Raw genomic sequence first — 23,438 nt, forward strand, 5'->3', positions numbered from 1 at the left:
CACGACACGACACGCCGCGCCGATCTCTTCTCTCTTCCTCCATCCCTCTCTCGCCCCGGTAGCCTACAACTCACGTAGTTTCGGTTCCCCACCACGTTCGTGCAACTTTCGGATTTCTCTCAAAAATTGAAATTAAAAAAAAAAAAAATATCGAAGGGTTGGGTCAGGTCAGGTCAGTCACAACATGCTTGTTTTCATTGGAAACTTTCTGATCTAGCGGCTGAAGTGGCGTTAGTACCAAAACGCAAAACTTCGGAAATCTTCGGGAATTCTTGCAGGGAACCGAAACTACGTGAGTTGTAGACTTCCCCTTCTCGCCCCTCAGTCTAACCTTCATGCAGCTGACACTTCATTTTCAAACCTAAATTTCATTCAATTTTAACATTACATTATGCAACTGTAGGAAAAAAATCATTAAAATATATTAAGTTTATTAATTGTGTTTTTCTTATGTGATTTTAATAATATTACAGCCAATTCGTTAGAATTTTTTTTTGTGAACCCCTTATTTTATAAAAAAAAAAACTTTTCGTATATATATTAAACTATACTGTATTGGCTATTTCTATAATTTCAGGTCTCCCAACCCCATAGAATTCTGTCAAGTCGTTCATTTTCTAATATCGTTTTTTTATATTGTCGTCATTCACGCACCATGCGACCTTTCCTATCCTCTTAAATTTAGTTAATTCTGCGTTATTTCACATCTATCATAAAGTTTTCTTATTGGAACACGTGTAGTAGACTAATTTGTATTGATTTTTTAGATTATATTTTGATTTTAAAAACATATTTTTCCCATAAGGAAGATATCAATTTTTATAAAAGCCTATATTGAAACTAAAGCGTGTTTCATAAAATAAATTGTTTAAAAAATAATAAATTATTATTTTTTAACGTTTAAGCTTTTTTACTTAGCTCCAATCAAAATAGTAACTATAAAATATTTAATTGGTGGTGTTTGAAACAAGCTTTATCTTTTGTCTCGTTACTGGACCGCTTTAACCGTGAATAAACGGTCATTCTCTCACTGTGCGCTGAGCCAGTTACTGCTTCATGGTGACGCGGGCATGATTATTATTATTACGAAATTATTGCATAATTAATTTTACTAACTTTTTTTTTTCAATTTATAGCTAACAACTTTAAGCCAACAGCTGGCTAACACCAAGAGAGTAGCGGATATGAAATTTACGTTTTACGCGGCCTTGCCAGTATTAACCTGGCATTGTGATGTTTACCGGAGGAGAGGTTGTGGGTTGAGGAATCGGTTGAAGTTACGCCCTTAGTGCATCTGCGAGCTGATTTTTAAACTCTCGTTTGGCGTCATAAGACACGGTAAACAACGAAGGTTGTGTTGTTTTACCGCAGGAAAAAAAAAAACTTTCACACACGTGAGTACTAACACGACGTTTCTCGTCGAACTAACGGCTACTGATAACGTGGCGGCGGTATAAACCGTAACCTTTTGAGTATGAACACACATTTCGTATGGTGCATAGCGCACCTGTGCTATGTGCTGGTCGGGATCACAACGACCACATATCGAGCGTAAGTCACCTGCATAGTCGAAGACTCAACGTAAAATTCGTAATTTCATTTTGCTACAAGCTGAAATTCGGACACTTTTACCTTGGCGCTGCTTTAACGACGGTCCCGTATTTAATGTGGGCGACTTCGGACCAAAGAGATACCCTCGACCAAAGAGCGACTCAGTTAGGTCATCTCAAGTGAACAGGGATCTTATTCCAGAGCACTGCGGCTCGGTTCTTAGTTGGCGGTTTAGTTTTCTCGCCGTTGCTGCTATCCAAGGGACATTCCCATTAATTTGCCCAGATAGCTCGCTTGCAGTTCTGCGTTGCACCACACGTTTTGTCACTAAGTATTTCCCAAGCGTTGTGCAACAGCGCTGAAAAGTCACGCTAGTGTTCGTAATAATAATTGTGGTCACTTGGGTGACATTTTACAGCGCGCAAACGACGCTTAGTATAATTATATTTGGTGACGACATCTGTGGGAAACTTAAAATGCACAAGAGCTATCGTGAAAAATTTAAATTAATAGCTATTAAATAATATAACTGGCAATTAAATGCAATAACCAACATAGAGGTGTGTGTGTGTGGAGCCTGTCTAATAGGTCATTCAACTTGATTTTTTTCAGTTCCTATTAATAGCGTGTACGTGAAAATCAGATCAATTTTTAATCAAGTTGATGATTCATGATGTTTGATGATTGATTGATAATGACTGATGTTTGATTGTTAATGGATCCATGAATGCTGATTGATAATTGATTGAATATTGCTGATTGAATGATGATTGACGAGTGATTGGTAAATGATTTATTATTATTGGTTGATTACTGATAATTATGGATGATTGATGTTGTTGATGATTTATGATGGCTGATTAATGATGTTAGTGATTGATAATGTGTTGATAACCCGGAGGCACACTCCCAAAGCCGTCGCCATGGGCAGATAGCCAAGGAGTAACTCGGGTGTACCAGACGATATGATTCTACAATGTTAAAACATCGCCTTCCGCAGCATAGAGTGAAAGGAACCACAGAGCACCCAGCCCTGGAACACGGGAAGGAAATTTTCCAATGACCCGGCCAGGAATCGAAACCGGGACCTTTGGCTCGCCAGCCATAAACTATATCCACTGACCATGGAGAAAAAAAAATTTCACGGATTCTAATTTTAAAATGTTCATAGCATTATTTATCGGTCAATTATTATAAATTCCGGGGAAGACTTGACAGGACCTTCAATCTTAAATAAATTTCGATTTAAAAAGAAAAATGTTCCAGATTATTTTATTTGCTAACGTTGCTTCTTTTCCGTCGTGGCAAATCAGTTGTATTCACGTGAACTGCGGCCCAAGGGTTAAGCTGGGTAGGTTGTATGGAGGGGAAGAGGCATGTTTGAAGTTCACGCTGAAATATCCCGCCTCACGGCTTTAAGAATATAGACGAGTTAGGCGAAAATAACAACAAAACTCATGAGTGGGACTATAAAGGTGTGTAAAAATTATTTTTCCTCTTCCTTTCAACAATACATATACCATTGTAAATAATAATCTGACATGCATGCAATGTAAACGATCAAGTTCGATATCGTTGAGTAGTCTAGGTCTATATGCCTGCAATTAGCGGTTAACTTAAAAATATTCAATATGTCTTTTGTCTTATATTTAAGTGGAACAAGAGTGGTTAGGGATATGTAAAAGACGCGGTATTAATATCAAATTGTCTTTATATAATCTAAGATTAAATTCAAATCATTATTTTAGACATACGCCATTAGTGAATTTGGCTCGTTTTATGTTTATTTGTGTATTCATCTTTCTGTGTCCGTTCTTCGGGTTTCCTCTATGACCTACAGTACAGACTAGCATTGGCATTATGTCCAAAATAATGATTTAAATCATTCTTCCCCATTGCAAAAATCTATTCAAAGAACACCCCAAATTAAATGTTTTATCTATTAAGACTGTGATTTTTTTTTCAAGGAAACAATACGAACTTTCGAAGAAAAAATTATTATGATAAGCGTTACTCAAAAACTTGGTCCAAACTCAGGGATGACACGTAACCGTTTAAAGGATCTAGATGTTTTTACTGCAGAAACAAAATGTAAATCAGGCAGTGTTAAAAGAGAAGTAATTTATTGCGGTGAGAAAGTCACTGAAATGTTAAACGTGATTTCCTGAAGCGACTAGACCGCATTAATTTCGCGCGCTACTGATCAAACGAAAGATTAAGTTCAGAAAAGCTACTTTCTCCTGCAAACTTAGACAGCATTGTTCAAGAGTTCGTTTCCAAAGCTAGAAGCAATTCCAAAAATATACCCTTTGATAGTTAAACATGTCCATATATTCATTCATATATCTTATAAATTGACATTGGAAAGTAAGAATTCCATAACGACAGTCATTAACTAACTCTTTGCTCAAATGACAGTCTTACTATCATATACCATCCTTCCCGACTTGAAACGAGTTTTCAGTAGACCTCAAGTGAGTCGTAAAATATAAAGAACGAAAGAATTAATTAATGACCTAATACTGGTACATGTTTTAAGATTGACTAATATATTTGCTTCCTTTGTTTATTTTTCTTGCCAATGTTGTATTTTTCTGTACAAATTGGTCGCTAATTATTTTAGTTCACGATTAAATTATCAGTGCCATTAAATTATTCTATTGCTAGTTTTCACCCACTACTTCGTCCGTATTGTATTTTTTTAAAAGTGAATTATGTCTTTAAAAAAAATTTAATCAGAAAGTTTTTTTTTTGCTTTATCATTCTAAACTTTTTTTTATTTTTTAAATCCCATAAAATTACACAATTATGTAAATTCTGGTCCCTCAACGCAATTTGGGTGTGATATATCTGCTTTTCTCTCTGATGGCTTTTATTTTAAAGGAAAACTAAGTTTCCAAACAGTGGGTATATTTAAATTCTGTGCGTCAGCAGTGATCCCGATTCTAAGAATGGGTTAAAGTTAAGAAACCTTTTTAGGTTAGTTTGGTATCATAATTTATATTATTGCTGTTTCCTTTTCAAAAAAATTTAAAACATTATTAATGTATCGTTATTGTGGTTTGCGAACAGGAATTTTTAAAAATATTATAACTATAAAATAAATGTAACTAAAATAATTGTTAATCACTATCTTATAATATTTTTAATTCTTCAAATAATAAATTTTAATCTGTGCAATAGTCTGAAAGCTGTAACATTTTTAGTCAGCTTAATTTATGGTTTAAGAAAAAGATATGTGATAGATTTAAAAAAAATGGGGTGAATGGTAAAGTTTTACGAAAGCAGTTTAAAGTATCTTTCACGAGGACACTTTTATAAATCATTGTACATTTGCTGACTTTTCGACGAAGAATGCGCCTAACAAAGATTCTTTGTGATTCACGGACCTGAATATTCGTAGTAACTGCCCCGCCTTCTTACTTCAGAGTTGCGTTCCGTTATAAACAAGGTAAATACGGAATAATTAAAAAAATAAAGATTTATGGTGTAGACTTGACAAGTTTTTAAAAGTAAATAGACCATAGGCTTTCCTTTGTTTGATTCTTGGTCGATGAAAAAAATTAATTTTAACTTAAAATTTTTATAAAAAATAATTTTATTTTCATTAAATTTCGACAATCATACTAAACATCCTCACCACTGCCATTACCACGACCATCGAGGCAATATTCGACGCATCTTATGTTCACTAGAGTGCCAACTATAAGCATAAGTATAGACCAAGCATCTCCAAACCTTCAAACCTTCATAAGTCAATACTTGGTATTCTTTGTAAACGATGGTGTGTCCGTCGTTTGGACATGCCTTGTCGCAACCATTTTTTAAGTTTTGAATCGTCCTTGAATATGGTTGCAAAAAGGCACGCCGAAACGTCTGGCACATTTTCATTTACAAGGACTTGGCCTCAACCCAGAAGCCATCAAGTACATAGTTAGTTTTTAAAAGGTTATACTAACAACTAGCTATGCTCGGCATGCGCTGCTATGCCTCTTTCAATTATTTTTTTTTTTTGTAATTTGTTTGAAGTAAGTACACATGTTCAAAGCATCCCTCTTTATCGCTATATATATATATATATATATATATATATATATATATATATATATATATATATATCCCTCTATAAATCTCACTATATTTCTCTCTATATATAACAATCTCTATATCTCTCTACATCTCTAATTCTAGATTTACATCTATATATCTCTATCCATGTATCTCCGTATCACTATCTTTCTATATCTATCTATGTTTCTATTTTTATCTAAATCTATATCACTCTACATCTATATATGTATATATCCCTCGCTCTATCTCTTTATACATCTGTAGGTATATCTCCCTCTCTATACCTCTATCTCTCTATGTATATATCTTCCTATCTATATCTTTATCTTTGCAAAACAGAAGACGAACACACAACCAGTCATATTGAACACACAAACATATTTTTATCTATCTTTTTACCTGTCACATGTGTGATATAGGTATATAAAACACGCGCGTATTCGAATGCAACGTTGTGTCAAAATCAAAGCAATCGTTGAAGAACTTTAGAAGATTTAATGTTTTTAACCAATATTTACATTTTTATTTATATAGATTGGGAGTAAATATTCTTAAAGAAATGTAAACTCATTATCAGGAAATTTTCTAAGATATCCGGATGGTTTGTGGCCAGTGTCAGTCAAAATTTTGAGGTGAAAATTATTTTAACATTATTGTATAACAGGTTCTTTAGACGAGTATCGCATCTTATAGAAAGACGAAACATTCCGATGTTAGGTATGAAACCCTCATTCCTTTTTTTCTTCCCCCAGGAAAGCAAACGCGATGTCTTCGTGATGGGTGATAGCCACAAACTAACTTACCGTGACGAAAATGCCTTTCTTTTACGTCACGGTTGTCAGCCCCTCCTTTTTTTTTTTTTTTTTTTGCGGAAGAATCTAGCATCTTCCTGGACGTGACAAGCTCACCACGTCCGGCTGTGTCTGTCTTGGACAAGACTCGACGTCTCTGAAAAATAACTACAAAATTTAAGGACTTGCTACGGGAGCTACTTCTGATATAAATTATTTAATTACTACTGTTTCCTCAAAGTTATGAGTATTATGTAGTACCATCTCCAGTGGAAAAAAAACACACCGTGGTCGTTCTTATGTAATTTCTTGAATACTCTTGTAGGTTTGGTAATGAATTTTTTTTTCACATGTAAAAACTAGTGTTCTTTGAACTAGCCATCGCTGATTAATTAAAATGGTGCTAAATATTTATTTCAGAGAAGTAAAATAATACCCAAATTTAAGCACAATTTCAATAACTGTAAGATAAACGTTTGAAAATAAACGCATAGCATATAAGGCTATATTTTTCTCAATAAAACCATATAAATAATCAGTCAAGGTCACACAATTATAATTTCATTCGGTTTACAGAAAACGTCCGTTAAGTTTTGCGCTCAAACAGTGACCTTGAACCTAATAAAACACTCTTAAACTATCTTCGTAATTTTTTAACCGGTTAATCACCCTTGAATCATTTCGAAATACAGAGTTTTTGAGTTTAAATCGGTTTATTCAAAAGCATAGAGAGCTTAAATTTAAATTCCGAAAAAGTACCTATCACGTTTATAAAAAAACGTAATGCCGATGAAAATTAGATTTAGAACTTGCGGAAGTGTGGCATGACGATTTGACGGTTCCAATCGATGTGCCCACGAATACAAGTCGCCGGGCCCACTTGAGGCTCACAAGGGGACCACCATGTATGGTACAAACCGATTTTAATAGGTCTTATATATGTTGTGGAGGGAGGCCCCCAGATTACTAAGCTAAAAGGGTTTTGTCCAATGCGCCTTAGTTTTCGCGAAAATGGTGGTTAAAGTTTTATACGAAAGTTTTACACCGGTACATTTTCCATCGCGCCAGGCGAGCCAGCCTAGCCTAGTGGTAAGGCTCTTGCCAAGCAGCCCGCCGGTCAGGGTTCGCTTCCTGCTTATAGAAATAGTTTTTTTTTATTATTTCATAATTTTAACGCTGAAATAAATAGTCAAATAATATTTTATTTTTGCGTGATATATTTTTTTTTCAATCATACTTGGGCTACCTGATTTTGATTGCTACCTGATTTTGCCGTTCCCAACCTTTCTTTTAATAATCACTCTTATGCTGTAGTTACGGTAGGCGAGGCCTAATGGGATTCTAATATTTTAAAGGGGGAAATAAATGGTCAGGCAGAAATGAATTATAACACATCATTCACTCATTGTTGTATTTAATGCTATTCAATGTGATTTTAATACACTTCTAGTACGAATTTAATACATAGTCGCTAGCGTTAAAATAAGAATTATTATACAATTATAAAAAAACAAAAAATAAATTTTCTATGAGCAGGAAGCGAACACTGACCGGCCGGCTGCTAGGCAAGAGCCTTACCAACTAGGCTAGGCTCGCTCGCCTGGCGCGACGGAAAATGTACCGGTGTAAAACGTTCGTATAAAACTTTAACCAACATTTTCGCGAAAACTAAGGCGCATTGGACAAAACCCTTTTAGTTTAGTACTCTGGGGGCCTCCCTCCACAACATATATAAGACCTATTAAAATCCGTTTGTACCATACTTGGTGGTCCCCTTGTCAGACTTGAGGCTCAGACTTGTCGCTCGAACGGGAAACACCGCCGCGGGATAAGCCGCAACTGTGCTGCCGAAGAAGTCATTGCGGGCCTTGTGGTCTAACTGGCATAGAAAGAGCTCCCGGCCGCGAACTGCCGCCCACTGCCTCTACTCATAAAATTTGCAATTAGGTTTCTGATTTTGACGTGAATAAAGGATGTTAGGTGACTTTGAAATTTTCTCGAGTCGAATAAACAAAAAGGGTTGCGGTCGGGTCTCAAACCCCGAAGCTGAGGGCAAATCAATAATAAAACAAGTTAGGGAAAGATTACAAGAATGATATTCGGGAACAAGGTTGTGTAATCCGCTTTATAAGTGGTGTGTATTAGTTGTGTGGTGAGGCGGGATGATGAGCGCGATGATCGCTGGTGCTTATAGCGCGGTATCGCCTTAAAGCGCAAAGCGCGCAGTCGTCTCGTCGTGCATAGGACAACTGTGAGAGCTGAGCGTTGACCGTAACTTTATATGGCGGAGAAATGAAGATAAAGGCGTAATACAAGTCCCTTTAGATTTTTCAAGTTTTCCAGTTTTTATATCTAGATAATATCACTGAAAACACGCCTTTTAGCAATTTTCAATTTTCTAAAAACACAAGTTTAAAAACTAAATCCGGGAACGAAACTTCTTGCAAGCCCTCAGCGAACTGTTAAATGATTTTCGTAGACAGATCCCACTTGAAGGTATATCTAGATCAGTTTTCAAATCGCGTTGTTTTTCCTGAAGCTCTGCACATCGCCGCGTGTCCGCCTACCCGGGCACACACACGGTGTGCAAAGCTTCAGGAAAAACAACGCGATTTCTAAACTAGTCAAGATATCCGAGCGGGATCTGTTTACGAAAAGCATTTAAAAGTTCGCCGAGGACCGAAAGGTACTTTCGATTTCGGATTCAAGTTTTTAAACTGTATTTTTAGAAGAGTTAAAATGGCTGAAACCCATGTTTTCAGAGTAATTTTTAGGCATGAAAAAACCCACACAGACCCTTGAAAGCGCTTAAGGGACTTGCATTACCCCTTTATCTTCATTTCTCCGCAATATAATGTTACGGTCACCGCTCAAATTTCGCAGTTGTCCTGTGACGACGAGAAGACTGCGCGCCAGTTCAGAGCCTTGTGCTTAGAGGCTATATACCGCGCTGGAAGCACCAGCGAGCGTCGCGCCTATCATCCCGCCTCACTAACACACATACACCCCTGACGAGGCGGGCCCCTTAAGGCACATATCGCACAACGAAAATAATCGGGCCACAACTCAAAAAAAATTTTTTTTTTTTTACATTTTTGTATATTTGTAATGTCTATAGCTATATCTATTCGGTATAACAAGGCCATATATGTAGTACAACAAATATTCACCTGAGATGAGATATGTCCTTATTACATTTTAAATTTGTAAAACAGAAATCAGAATAATACAGCCACATGTTGACACGCGGCCTTATTATTCGTACAGCTGAGGGTGGGTTGGAATACACCATGGCCATATTTTGACTTGTGCCCTAGAAACAGTGCCGACATTATGCACTTCCTGATTGCTGAGGCTAAGAATAAACTTTCAATTATTCACTCTCCTGTAAAATGTAGTTTTTTTTTTTTTTTGATGTGGCCCTATTATTCTCGGTGTGCGATATATCCGCCGCACTGAAGCGGATGTCGGATCGGTGATAGTTGTTTCGCCACGGCGCGGCTGTGAGGCAAGCGAGGGCGGAGCTGCGTCGTGCGGCTTTCTCGTCCCTCCCCGCGGGACGGTTTACTGGATGCTCGTGGTTTCGGCAACAGGAAGATATTCCGCGAGAGACACGCCCCCTTCCCCCCCCCCCCCCCCCCTCGATGAACAACGGGATTCGAACAAATCTCCCGGCAAGACACATCTCGTGCCCGGGCGCCGCAAACGTGACCACGTTTCATCTTCGCAGATTACCCTTTCCGCTTTTATTTATTTACTTCTTACTTTCCCGGCTTTGGATTGCCGGCAACAGAATGCTGCCGCGTCGCAACACCACGTTGTTCTGAGCATGACGTTTTCACCCACCACGCGGAAAACAAAAATAAATAAATAAATAAATAAATAAATAAATAAATACAACATTAAAGGTTTCTGCCTGTCAGGGCCCGGTCTACAATGACACGGAAACGGAAGCGGATCTCCCTTAACATTGCATTATCGCGCCTGCCGCTTCCACGAATGATAACACGGTTACGAAAAAAATTAATTCAATTAAATTTAAAAAAAAAAATTTGAACTTCCGAGAACATAAAACGGTCAGGAGTTACATGTTTAATAAAACTAAAACAATAAAGTAATTATGGAACACAAAATACGCTTGTACTTGAAACAATTATTATTAACGTATCAAAAATCGTAAAAAAAATATGACTAGCACCGCGGCCAAACACTCGGCTTCTATTGTTTTCATGGAGTAACGTAAACTAAGAGCCGAGCGCTGCCAAGATGATCCGTATAGGTCCGCGTGCCATTGTCGATAGTCCATTTTTCATGAGTTCGTTCCCTTTCCGTCTTACGATTGCACCACAATGCGACAACCGTCAATGTTTAGTTTTTTTTTTAAATCGACATGCTCGAGATAAATCTGTTTAATACAAATGTAACGTTCATTATGAAGAATCATTGTGCCTTAAACCCATTCCGAAGAGTTAACAGAAAAAAAAATCAGTAAACGAAACCTCAAAAATTCACGAATAATAATTTCATTACCAATGCAACAACATAATCAACATTGGAAAACTAAATTACACGCATACTTCGGTAAAATGTCGCTCGCGACCCGATAGAAATAAGAGGGGAAAAAAAACTTTAATCAGGAAGTCTTTCGCGTCCACCATTTTCGTCGTGCTGGCGTCAGAGATGTGTCGAATGTGATTGGTTATACAAAATATTTCAACCATGTCGCGTCCATCGCACTGCACTTGTCGCTCTATTGTAATTCCTGCTTAAGGCCGTACTTATAAAAACTCAAGAGTGCGAGGAAATAACACGTAGACAATGAGCAAACACTGTATTTAATTAAAATTAATAATTAGTAAGACTCACCCTACTAGTTGATATCATAAACTTCTGTGAGAAACTTTTGCCGATAGAGTGCCTATTTATTGATCCGTGTTCATCTTAAAATAAATACGAACATTATTTTGGATACATCTAGCTGTTTGCAACCCAATTGTTCGTTAACCAGGCTTCCAACTTAAATTTCAAAACTTTATATCCAATTCCAAATTCTGACTCATTCTGTGTGTGTGTGAATATATATATATATATATATATATATATATATATATATATATATATATATATATATATATATACTCTATTTGAAATATGTTATTAATTTACCGGATTAAAAGAATATAAATTTGCAAATCTTGGACGTTAGATACCCAGATATGAAAATAAAGTTGTTGCAGGGTTCAAAAATGATGGTTGAATGTTATAAATCGTGGCTCTAATTGAATTTTTTTAGAAGGGATGGAAATAAATAACACACTTTATATAAACACAAAATAAAAATTTTCCCACATTTTTTGAAATATTAAAATTTTATAACGGATCGTGGTCAATTGTTTACGTAGACTCTGAATATTGAAAACAAAATTTCTGACAGGAAATCTAATGTTCTTCCCAATGATGAAATTGTATTGTTATTATTTTCGTATATCTGTAATTATTGGCGTTTTCATACGTCAAGGTAGCTAAATTCTGGGAGAACACATATAAATTATTTTTTTCTCGCAAATGGTGTTTTTTTTTTTTAAATTTTTTATTGTAACTTCGAATGTGAAGTTGCACGCTTGAGCGATGAACTTCGATTATGTTCGGAACTGCTCAGGCGTCTGGCTCGGTTTCATCTGGTCATTTTAGCTTAGTTTTTAAATGCGTGATTATCAGATATCAAGATTCCCGAGTCCGAAACCCGCCAGCAGATAATTCATTTTTTTCCCAGGGCCTCCCCTCCTCCCCCTTCCAAAGATCCCACGTCTTCTGTATTCTCCTACGCTATTAACGCATGTCCATCGCACCCCGCATGTCGTGAGCTCAGGATTTTCACCTATGTCTGTGCAGGATTTACCTGGGTCTAACTTGAAATAGTTATAATTACTTATATTTAAGATAGGGGAGTTAGTCATGACTTCAATCGCTGTCATGAGCCACAGCTAGGTCCCACCAAAACCAGTATTCTCCGAAAAAAAAAATTCACTTAGTTTTAGTTAGGTTAGAAAAAAAATATAGACTCCACTTCACGGAATCTTAATCTTCGCAATTATTCGCGACTGAGACGCTAGCATGGATATTAAGTTTCGCCAACCGAGGAAGCGAAAGAAAAAAAAAAATCGTCTCTCGTTAAACGGCGAGCTTCCCAGCGCGACAGGGTCAACGGACCGAGGAGAAAACATCTCCGATCGGTGTCGACATCCGCCGGCTGTTTTCTTGTTTTCTCTTTCCCCCGCGAGTCGCTGCGGTGCGGCGGGGCGGGCTACTTCCGCCACCGTGCGTTGTAGTCACTTCAGTGTCGTTTAGCGTCGCGCTGGAGTCAGCGATGTCACTGCGGAGGATCGCGTTGCTGAGAACACGCGTATATATGTTTCTCCAAAAAATGTATTTAATCTATGCTAAAATAACCCTAGTCATGGTTGTACAAAGTTACAATATATATTTCTTGTAGTACAACAAACTATTTCTTGGCAACTGGTTTCCAAATGAATCTTTTTTTAAAAAACACAGAAAATATTTTCTTGGTAACATGGTGGATATTGCCCTTGAGGTGGTGGATTTTATCAGAGCACTCTTGTTTACTCCTTCCCCCCCCCCCCCCTCCCCTCCCACGAAAATAATTCTGCAACAACTTCATCTCACAGTCCTGTCAGTCTCTAATAATCATAATATTGACATTAATCGTCAATTCCTTTCGTCATTTCCTCCCTTAATATTGTTAAGTAAGCCATTCGATCAGATTACACTGTTGAATCATTCTGGACAATGCTGTTATAAATCCAGGCCAGGAGATGGCTGATCATTGGTCCGTTTTTAAGATTGCATTTATTTTAAATTAATAGCGACGTTTTGGCAAACCAGATCCATCTAAGAAAAAATTTCTTACCAGCGTTCAAATCTACTGTAACAAAAAAAGCACGCATTATGTGGAATTTTACTGACGTTTAAAATTAAGATATGCAACAATACTTTTAAAAAATATAATTATTTATTTCCTAAAATAATATTTGTAGTAACACCTCTTCCCGTTAGGTTATGTTTCCTCTCTGTCCAGTAGGCACTGTAGGCTAGTGATGAACGTAGGGAACGCAGAACACACACGATCATTGCCAAATAGAACTTTAAAAAATTTGTGTCGTGTTGGACGCAGCCTGAGCGTTGTTGAGGTTATGAAATTTCTTAGCACTTTGTTAAGTCCGAGTTTCAGTGCTTACATCGGTGGAATTTTAGTTATTTTGTTTAGCCTTAACGGTCCAAAGACCTGGGCATGTGATGGGATAGGGTTTTACACGTTAAATAAAAGTTAGAGCTATTCAGTGATTTTTTTTTTCCACAAAATAGTATTCAAACCAATGAATTTAAAATAAGACATGGATAAAAATGAGTGTTTTATATTGTTTTTTTTTTAAATACAAACCAAACAATAACAAACCAAACAAACCAACAATAACTTTTTATATTCCGAGTTCTTTTTGTTTGAAAATGGTATTGAAAATACCAATAATAGTATATGTCTGGGTCAGGATTATGACCATAATCCGTCATTATGTTTTCGTAAATGGTCGAAGCATATTTCAGGGACTGTTAGCAATGCACAGTATTGACTGAAGTACCTACAAAAAATTTAAACATATTGTGTTAACCAATCTTAAACTTTAAATCTGTGACATTTCGGTTCGTTACCGTTGAACTATTGTGCAAAATAGTTCAAAAGAATAGACAAATATATTCAACATAGAATTCAGAAACTTCATAACGCATGTCTTCGACATTAGTACAACTTGAATAGAATACATCATTTCACAGAATATTTGCAAAACACTAAATGGTCAAATATGGAAAATAGAAGATTGCTCCAACTAACTAGGCAAGCAGCAGAAATAAAAATGCTTTAGAAAACTGACTATATATTATATAAACTATTGCAACTGACCCCTTATCATGGTCATCTCACCAGACACATTTTACAGAAAATCCTTTACTTACACGTCATCAAACTGTGGAAAAAATGCAAGAAAAATGCAATTGAGAGTATTGTTCCAGAAGTTCAATGTAAATGAAATCTTGGTTAACAATGGTAATGTAATTATAGTTGATTTAAATATTTTGTTTATATGTTTCAATATTAATTATAAGATCCATTATTATGGTAAAATATGTTACATTTAGGTTTATGAAAGACAGGTATTTGTTGAAAACCAGCACTTGGCTGAATTGTACATAGGTAAACAAATCGTTTGTAGTCAAAGAAGGCAGCCTGAATGAAATAGTTAGCATGCCTGCACTTGACTGGTTAAGTACCTTCGACTAAAAAAAAAATTGTCCATTAAAAAGTGAGATTTCTCAGTCTGCACAAATCCACATCGACTGGATAAGTTACTTCGCCATACTGGAAGTACAGGGACTCTAATTAGAAGTTATAAATAATGAGTCTGAATTCGACCGAAGAACTCCGGCTACAGGTTAATCGCGACAAAATAAGTTGAAAACATCTACTCGACTAATGGTCTAATGCGCTTACCAAGACTGGTATATCTCATTGAAGTTGGAGCCGAAGAACACTTTTATTGTAAATAATAGAGAAAGTATTTAAGGTGGAACACTGAGCATCCGGATTATTTTTAATTGACTGAAGTTCTACAACCACCGCGGGTTTTGTCGCTATCGCAAAATTATTTCATTTATATAGTTGGGGTAAAACATTTATTTTTCACATATTTTGGTGACGTTTAACTACCCACCAATTATTTCAACGAAATATTTTTATACCGCGAAAAAATTTGCCGTGGTTGGATAACTTTATTCAGTTAAATATAATCCTGATGCTCAATGTTTCATCTTAAATTCTTTGTTTATCATTTACGATGAAAAATATTGTTCAGCCCCATATCTAAAGATGTATACCAGCCTTAAGAAGTGTAGTTTGTCCATAAAATAATGTCCCAGTTTCAATGGTATATTATGATCTCTTTGGTGTTCTGCAGGTTCATGAGGATGTTCATACCCCCAGATACGAACATTATGAGTAGTTTACCTTCCCACTTAGATGAAAAGTTGACTCATCGCTGAACACCACACGATCAAGAAAATCATCTCCCCGCATAAACACTTGGAAGTAAAAAGTTACAGCGTACACCATAGTCATATGGCTTTAAAAACATGTAACAACTGTAACCGATATTGATGCATGCGTATACGTGGTCTTAAAACCTTCCACACGGTCACATTTGGTAACTGAGGTTCAATACTTGCTTTCCGAACAGATTTCTTATGACCACGCAGGTAAGATGCTCTGACACGGTCAACATCCTGTACATACACTTTTGGTCGTCCCGAGATTTTCCCTTTAAAAACACTTCTGGTCATTTCGAGTCATCTATACCATCGGCGGATGTTTTTGCCACGTGGGGGATCACAGTTAAACTTTAAAAGAAACCCACATTGAACTGAAGTTACAGATTCACTCTTTGCAAACTGCAGAATTCCAAATGCTTTTACGCTCAGGAGAAGCCATTTTCTGTAGGTGGCGCTGCACGCAAAAGAAAACAACAAAGCAGTATTCGCACATGCGCTTATCCAAAACTGTTTGATTTACTCTTTAATTTCCAACACTCTACAACACTTACTGTTGATACTATCAAATTTTATAGCTGGGACATTATTTTATGGACAACCTACACTTCTTAAGGCTGGTATACATCTTTAGATATGGGGTTGAACAATATTTTTATCGTAAATGATAAACAAAGAATTTAAGATGAAACATTGAGCGTCATGATTATATTTAACTGAATAAAGTTATTCTGTTATTCAAAGTTATTCTGTACTTTATATCAGCGGTTCCCAAAAGGTGTTCCGCCGAACCCTGGGGTTCCGTGGCAGGGTCACAGGGCTTCCGTGAGTCAGGACGAAAGTCACATAAAGCAGGCACAATTATTGTCAAACAACTTTCTTTGAAGAGGTTTGCGTTCTGCCAAAATAAAGGTCGATCATGGCGTTCCCTGGCCGGAAAAAAAAAGGAACCGCTGCTTTAGGCCATGAGTCGTCGCGATAAACCTGCAGCGAGAGTTAGTTGGTCGAGCTGAGGGAAGCCTACAACTCACGTAGTTTCGGTTTCCTTCCACGTTCATGCAACTTCGGATTTCTGTCAAAAATTGAAAGTAAAAAAAAATCGAAGGGTTGGGTTAGGTTAGGTCAGTCACAACATGCTTGTTTTCATTGGAAACTTCTGATTTAGCGGCTGAAGTGGCGTTAGTACCAAAACGCAAAACTTGGGAAATCTTCGGAAATTCTTGCAGGGAACCGAAACTACGCGAGTTGTAGGCTTCCCGTCGAGCTGAGGCTGGGCACACTCACTGCTGCGCGAGCCGGGAACTGGCCTGCAGCGCGGCGTAGCCGAACCGCGCCAGCCGCCTCGCCCGCTCGCCCTGGTCGTTGAAGGCGGCCACGTAGCTCGCCGGCTCGTCCCTGCTCAGCCGCATGCCTGCCAACACCACCACCACCACCACTCAACACTCAACACTCTCCATTTCACAGGCAGAGATCTATAGAATTTTTGCTTCCAAAAATTGCAGCTATTCTTCCTCAAAAAAGTAAATAAAAATAATTTTTAAATGAAAAAAAAAAGGCTCAATTTATGGCACGACAGTTTATCTGAAGATGTATTTTCTTTTCTCTGGGAGTATTTTTAAAGTTATTTTAAATTTAATGTTTTTTTTAATCAAATTAATACTTCATTCTACCAAAAAAATAATTATACGATCTTTTAAAAAAAAGCATTAAATAATTAAGTCAATTTTTTTAGGTTTTGTATTTTTGTCATTTATAGTATTTTTTGAAATATTTGTTTTTCATTATATATGGATTATATACTTGAAATACCGCACGTAGCATAAACAGACTAGTAGCACTTAAACGCACTTAACTTACTCTCTAGGAACCACCACCCTCCCATGCTCCCTCGACTACTTTAAGTGCTTCTATACATTTCCAGTTTCCGTACGTGATCCACATAAACAAAAATTGTAAATGTTCGTTAGTTCAAAAATGTAGTAACATATCTACTGGCAGTCAGTTACATTCTTCCATTCAGCCGGAAATGTCTGGAAACGATACCTCAAAAGCCTTACGACTGGCGCATTACGAGCCAGTCCATTCTCCCGTCTCTAGAGACCGTTAAAAAAAAAAAATCCGCCTGATTCATTTCGCGATAGGCTACAATCCAAACTAGTTCACCTTCATGCCGCTTCGGTGATCGGACCACAGTTCATCTGAAGGACTCTGAGCCACTGGAAAACCCTCGACAAGCATTCCCAGTCACACAGGTGCCGTGGGTCAGTAGCCAATGAGCACGCGTAATTTGCCCGAGCACGTAAAGGATCGTCGAGTCTACCCCAGAGGGAATTTTACCAGACTCCAGGGACGTCGGAACAGGGGGGGGGGGGGGCAGCAGGGGCGAGTTGCCCCCGTGCTGTTATGCATGGGGGGGGCGGCGAGAGTAGCATTTCTCCCTCTTCCTTTTCCCAGAATAAATGTTTGGTCCTAGTAGTATTTTTCTCAACCAGTGGTTACAAACGTTGCATTGGTGATCACATTGATTAGAATATCAAATTTATGATTGTCAATATACTGTAAAATGATTGCAAATTCCTAGATGGTATTTTATTTAAATTGTACTACATCTACTGTCAGAGTAGTATTTAATACATACTACTTCATCAAATTCTTGGAATGGTATATTTAATATTTTGGTTTGGAAACTCATTAAATAGCACAATTTTGCATCTAAAATTACAAATTTTTCCAGGACAGGACAAAAATACAAAACCTAAAAAATTGACTTAATTATGTTTTTTTTTTAAAGATCATATAATTTTTTGGTAGAATTAAGTATTAATTTGATTCCACAACAAATTAAATTTAAAATCACTTAAAAATTACTTCCAGAGAAAAGAAAACACATCTTCAGATAAACTGTCGTGCGATAAATTGAGCCTTTTTTTTTCATTTAAAAATTATTTTCATTTACTTTTTGAGGAAGAATAGCTACAATTTTTGGAAGCAAAAATTCCATAGATCTCTGCGAAATGGTTACATGAAGTAGTGGAATAAGGTAAATTAATTTTCAATTATTTCCTTGTGGGAAAATATTATGAGCCACATAATGACACAAAATATAAATGATTTTTACGTCCACACATTAATCATTTGCAGCTATAATTTAATTTTTTACACTCCTACCCTTAAAGTAAAATAAAAAATGTTCCTGAATGGGCACGTAAAGATATTTTCTAACATATATATGATATAATATATATAATATATTATGTATACATAATGTAGCAAGTGGTTAGAACGTGCCGAGGTCCGGTGCTCACCCATCTTGTAGAGTCGCGGCTCCGTCTCCAACACCAGCTCGTTCATCTTACGGAGGCCGTACTCGGCCGCCTCCCTGACCGCCGCCCGCTCGAACAGCCGCCCCCGACAGCCCGCCGCCGCCACCAGCCTGCCGGAAAAACGCACCTCCCAGTCAAACACGGGATTCCAAGGGAGGAGGTCGGGGGAATAAATGCCACTTCAAAAGCCATTTCAACGCATTTCTGACGTCTCGATGAGCCACGATTCAAACTGTGGTTCCACCGCACCTGTACCCTAACAACCGTATTCCTAGAGCACGATGGGACACAGGCCAGTTCCTCATATTCAGGGAACGGATTGTGGTGTCCTATCTGTTGCCCGAATTATTCCGCGCAAGCGCAGAGCTCACTTTTCCTTTGATTTCGTACAGGTGGCGGACCCCGCATCTGGCGCCAATAACTCGTATATAGTAATTTGCAACCCGCATGACAGTGCCCAGGGTTTTCGCTGTGTCCGTGCAGGTTTTACCTGGGCCCAACCTTTCTCTATTTATAGTCTAGAGTTAAGAGTGAGGGGAGTTAGTCATGGCCTCAATCCTTGCCATGGCTGGCCGATGCCCTTTCTAGCTCACGATACATGCGACCCTCTCCCTGCAGGGTTGATTCCCAGCATGACTAGGCGTACAGGCTTAGACCTGAGACGCACCTAGGTCCCTCCCCTAACCCGGACACTTCCCAATTACCCTTAGTTTTAGTTAGGTTAGGGAAAATAAAACTGAAAGAGAGTCGCTGCGGGCTGGACGAGGCAGCACCAGTCACGCCACTCCCGGGACGAGCACGTCAGGACCTGCCACGCATTGGCGGGGGGGGGGGGGGGGGGGGAACCGCGAGCCGAGCCGACCGGGGTGCTGTCACAACTTAGAAACATACAGTGGCGTAGCCAGGGGGGTTTTTAGGGGTTCAACCCCCCCCCCCCCTTAGCACCAAAATTTTTAATAGAATTTCTTATTCATCACTCAAACAAATTTCATATTAAAATTAATAAAAAAAATTTACAATTACAATATTTAAATTTAACTACCGAAAAATGCTAAAATAGCACTATTTTACACCTTAAAATCCAAATTTTCCCGGGGGAGGACCCCCGGACACCCCGCTTTAATACGGGGGGGGGGGGTGGCCATGCTTCTTAACCCCCCCCCCCCCCATACACAAATCCTGGCTACGCCACTGGAAACATATTACTTAGAAACACACGATAGAATCTTCTAAGTTATGCATGTTCTAAGATGTTAGAACATGCATAACTTAGAAGATTCTATCGTGTGTGTTTTCTAAGTTATGTGTTTCTTAGTTGTGTGGTTGTGCGGTGCGTGTTTCTAAGTTACGTGTTTCTAAGTTATGACAGCTCTAAGTTGTGTGTTTCTAAGTTGTGATGGTTCTACGTTATGACAGCTCTAAGTTGTGTGTTTCTAAGTTATGATCGTTCTAACTTATGACAGTTTTAAGATACGTGGATTTTTTTTTCGAGGTTTCTAAGTTATGACTGTTCTAAGTTGTGTGTTTCTAAGTTACGTGTGGTTCCCGAGCGGACCCACTCACACGCCAGTGCACGCAGACTCACCACAGTAGCCACAGTGGCCCCACGACGAGCCCCATCGCAGCAAAGCGTCTCTCCCGTCTCCCCCGGGGCAGGACGCCGTCTGCCGTCGTCGCCGGGCCGCGGCGAAGGACTGCCTACGTCCGAACCTGACCCGGGCACGAGGCGCGCAACCAACCAAACTCCCGAAGGAAAACAACCAAACAAACGTCCTCACTTCGCGGACGTTCAACCACACAACACCGAGCTTCACCGGGCGCAACTACACCAGCGACCGGCTGTACGTCCGCCAGAGAACAGGTTTTGCGAAGATTAAGGCCCTTGCTTACAATCCATTGATGATTTTTTTTGAAGCATGAACGTCTAAGCTCTCGGTATACAGCATATGGTAGGTGTAATTTTGAGAATGCGACGGAAGTCAATGAACTGAAAAACTGTAAAAACCACGGAGCTGCCATCTGTGGCGGATGGCGCTAACCAAAGTTCACAAAGCCAAAGGGGTATTTTATAATATTAAATTTTTTAATGAGTTTTAACAATGTGGGCAGTATTTTAATAATATTCCTTTGTCGAAAATCAGGTCCAAAGCTGGGATTTAGTTTTTTTTTTCAAGTCTTTTTTCGCTTTCATCGGAGACGTTTAATTACATAGTTTAAAATTTAGGTCTGCTCGTCAAATGATTTAATAATCAAAGTATCTGCTCCGGCAGCGAATTCTAGCGGCGGGTGCGGAAACTACGTGTGATTCGCTTCTAGAAACTTCGCTGAAAACACCATTTGTGTTCATTTATTTCGTATTATAAGTGTATTTACAACATGAGAACACATGAATTTGGTCGTTACCGAAGTTAGATGTTACACATCTCTGGCGAGTACTAAAAGTCTCACTCACGTGTTTTTTATTATTATTAATACCTCCCTTCAATTTTAGGTAGATTTCAGAGATTGACTACCTATTGTAACCGTTACCGTAGTGCGACTCTCGGAAAAACATTATATAGTTTTTCGTTTCATGGTTCATTGACCAATAAACCATCGTCAACTCCAAATTTTCTATAGGGCTATACCTATATATAATCATAATTAGACTGGAAATATTCGCGGCTTCAATGACCTTTAGGATAAACTTCACGATAATCTACATACTACGGGAAAATTACACATGCTCATTGGCTATAAACTCATGACACCTGTTAACTGGGATGATTGTGTTTCGATAGTTATTTTGTCGAGGGTTTTCCATTGGCTCAGACTCCTTCGCGTAGACTGTGGTCCAATCACTGAAGCAGCTTGAAGATGAACGAGTTTGGATTCTAACCTATCGCGAAATGAATCCGCGAAGTTTTCCTGTCTCTATATTCATAATTCTGATCGCTTGCGCGACCAATAGCTCGATAGTACAGTAAATATTAGCTGAGGAAATTTGGGATTAACCAGAAATAAAAGCAAGAGAGCCATCGGAATGAATTGACAGGAAAATAGCTTCATTAACAGTTTAGACAAGAAAATGAAATAACTGGGGACATGCATATTTCGCGAAAAGATTCCGAGACTAGCTGAAAGTTAAAACACTGTAGCATCGTCTGTGTTTCACGGTTGGTCGAGTTTCCATCAAGTTCGTGTCTCCTGTCAGCAGATCAATCACAGCGATCCAGTGCGGAAGCAAACGCGTCCTGAGTCGAATAAGGCAACGACTTCTCTCGCCAGCCGGCCGCCAATCATAAAGAAGACATCACTGGTGCAGGTGTACGTTGTTACGGTCTCAATAGGCAATCAGATTTTTTTTTTGCGAATAATGCCTGCCTTGGAAATGACCAGCTCGGGGTGTGAGGCAGAGCCTTAAGTTTCAGGATTACCGCGTAGAAAAAAAAAAGGTTGAAGCAAACTTCGGAGACGCCCTCGGGCCACTACTGCAGTGAATCCGCGGCCGGTACGCTCGCCTTCCGATAAAACTTGAGGCGACCACCCGCGCGAACCACGAGGTCTTGACATCCTCCAACCCGTGACTCGAAGTCACTCCAGGCGAATGATGGGACGGTTCTTTCGAAATCCCCTCCCTCCCCCCCCTCACCAAAAACCATTTTAATTCCTTTAAGGAGCCCGCCTAGTCAGGGGTGTTATTTGTGTTGGTGAGGCGAGATGATAAGTGCAACTCTAGGGGCCGGTATTCCGAGACACGTAAGGGTTTAGGTATTGAATATGCTACATCTGTACCCTAACCGTATTCCTAGTGCACGATAGGACACGGCAAGTTCCTTATATTCAGGGAAGGGATTTTGGTGTCATATCCGTTGCCGATCTGTTGCCCGATTTCCGTGCATGCGCATAGCTCACTTTTTTTGGTTGATATCGTCCAGATGGCTGAACCACGTCTGGCGTATACAGGGGCGTAGCCAGGGGGGGGGGGGGTTAGGGGTTCAACCCCCCCCCCCCCCCCCAGCGTCAAATCTTTAATTAATTTCTTATTCATCACTCAAACAAATTTCATATTAAAATTAATAAAAATTTTACCATTACAATATTTAAATATAAGTACCGGAAACTGCTAAAATAGCACTATTTTACACCTTAAAATCCAAATTTTCCCGGGGGATGACCCCCGGACCCCCCCCCCCCTTTAATACGGGGGAGGGGGGCGGATGCTTCTTAACACCCCCCAAACACAAATCCTGGCTACGTCACTGGGCGTATATAGTCATTTTTGTGATAATCGGGGGACGTACCAAGCGTGTTGGTGTGCCAAATAAAACTTTATGACAGCGAAACTATCCTGGAATACATTTTGTACAAGTTAATGGTCATAACAAGAAATAATCGTAACTTAAAAAAGTACTTGAGAAAATTAGAAAGGCAGTTATATTTTCGTGCGGTGGTGCTCCTAACTATTGAATTTTTGCAGTAACAATTAAATCGATGGTTGCGAATCGTCCGCTAGAATGCGTTCAAACAAGTTTCTATCTTCGCGCAGGGCACCGTTTATTGAAACTGTTGCCGATTTGACATTATTATTAAGATCCAGTTTTATATT

General features: G+C 38.6%; 1 protein-coding gene across 1 annotated transcript in view; it reads right to left on the reverse strand.

The window, feature by feature from the left end:
- LOC134537657 (lactoperoxidase-like) overlaps nucleotides 1–20,486 on the reverse strand; it is a 68,663-nt gene extending 48,177 nt beyond the window's left edge. Inside the window, exons 1-3 of the mRNA XM_063378339.1 lie at nucleotides 20,436–20,486; nucleotides 18,833–18,960; nucleotides 16,812–16,938 (exon numbers count right to left, since the gene is read on the reverse strand). Of these exons, the coding sequence (XP_063234409.1) occupies nucleotides 16,812–16,938; nucleotides 18,833–18,960; nucleotides 20,436–20,470 (290 nt within the window). The 5' untranslated portion in view covers nucleotides 20,471–20,486. The remainder of the gene's footprint in view (nucleotides 1–16,811; nucleotides 16,939–18,832; nucleotides 18,961–20,435) is intronic.
- Between the last annotated feature and the right edge of the window lie 2,952 nt (nucleotides 20,487–23,438).

Source organism: Bacillus rossius, chromosome 12, assembly GCF_032445375.1.
Source record: "Bacillus rossius redtenbacheri isolate Brsri chromosome 12, Brsri_v3, whole genome shotgun sequence".
Taxonomy (NCBI): Eukaryota; Metazoa; Arthropoda; class Insecta; order Phasmatodea; family Bacillidae; genus Bacillus; species Bacillus rossius.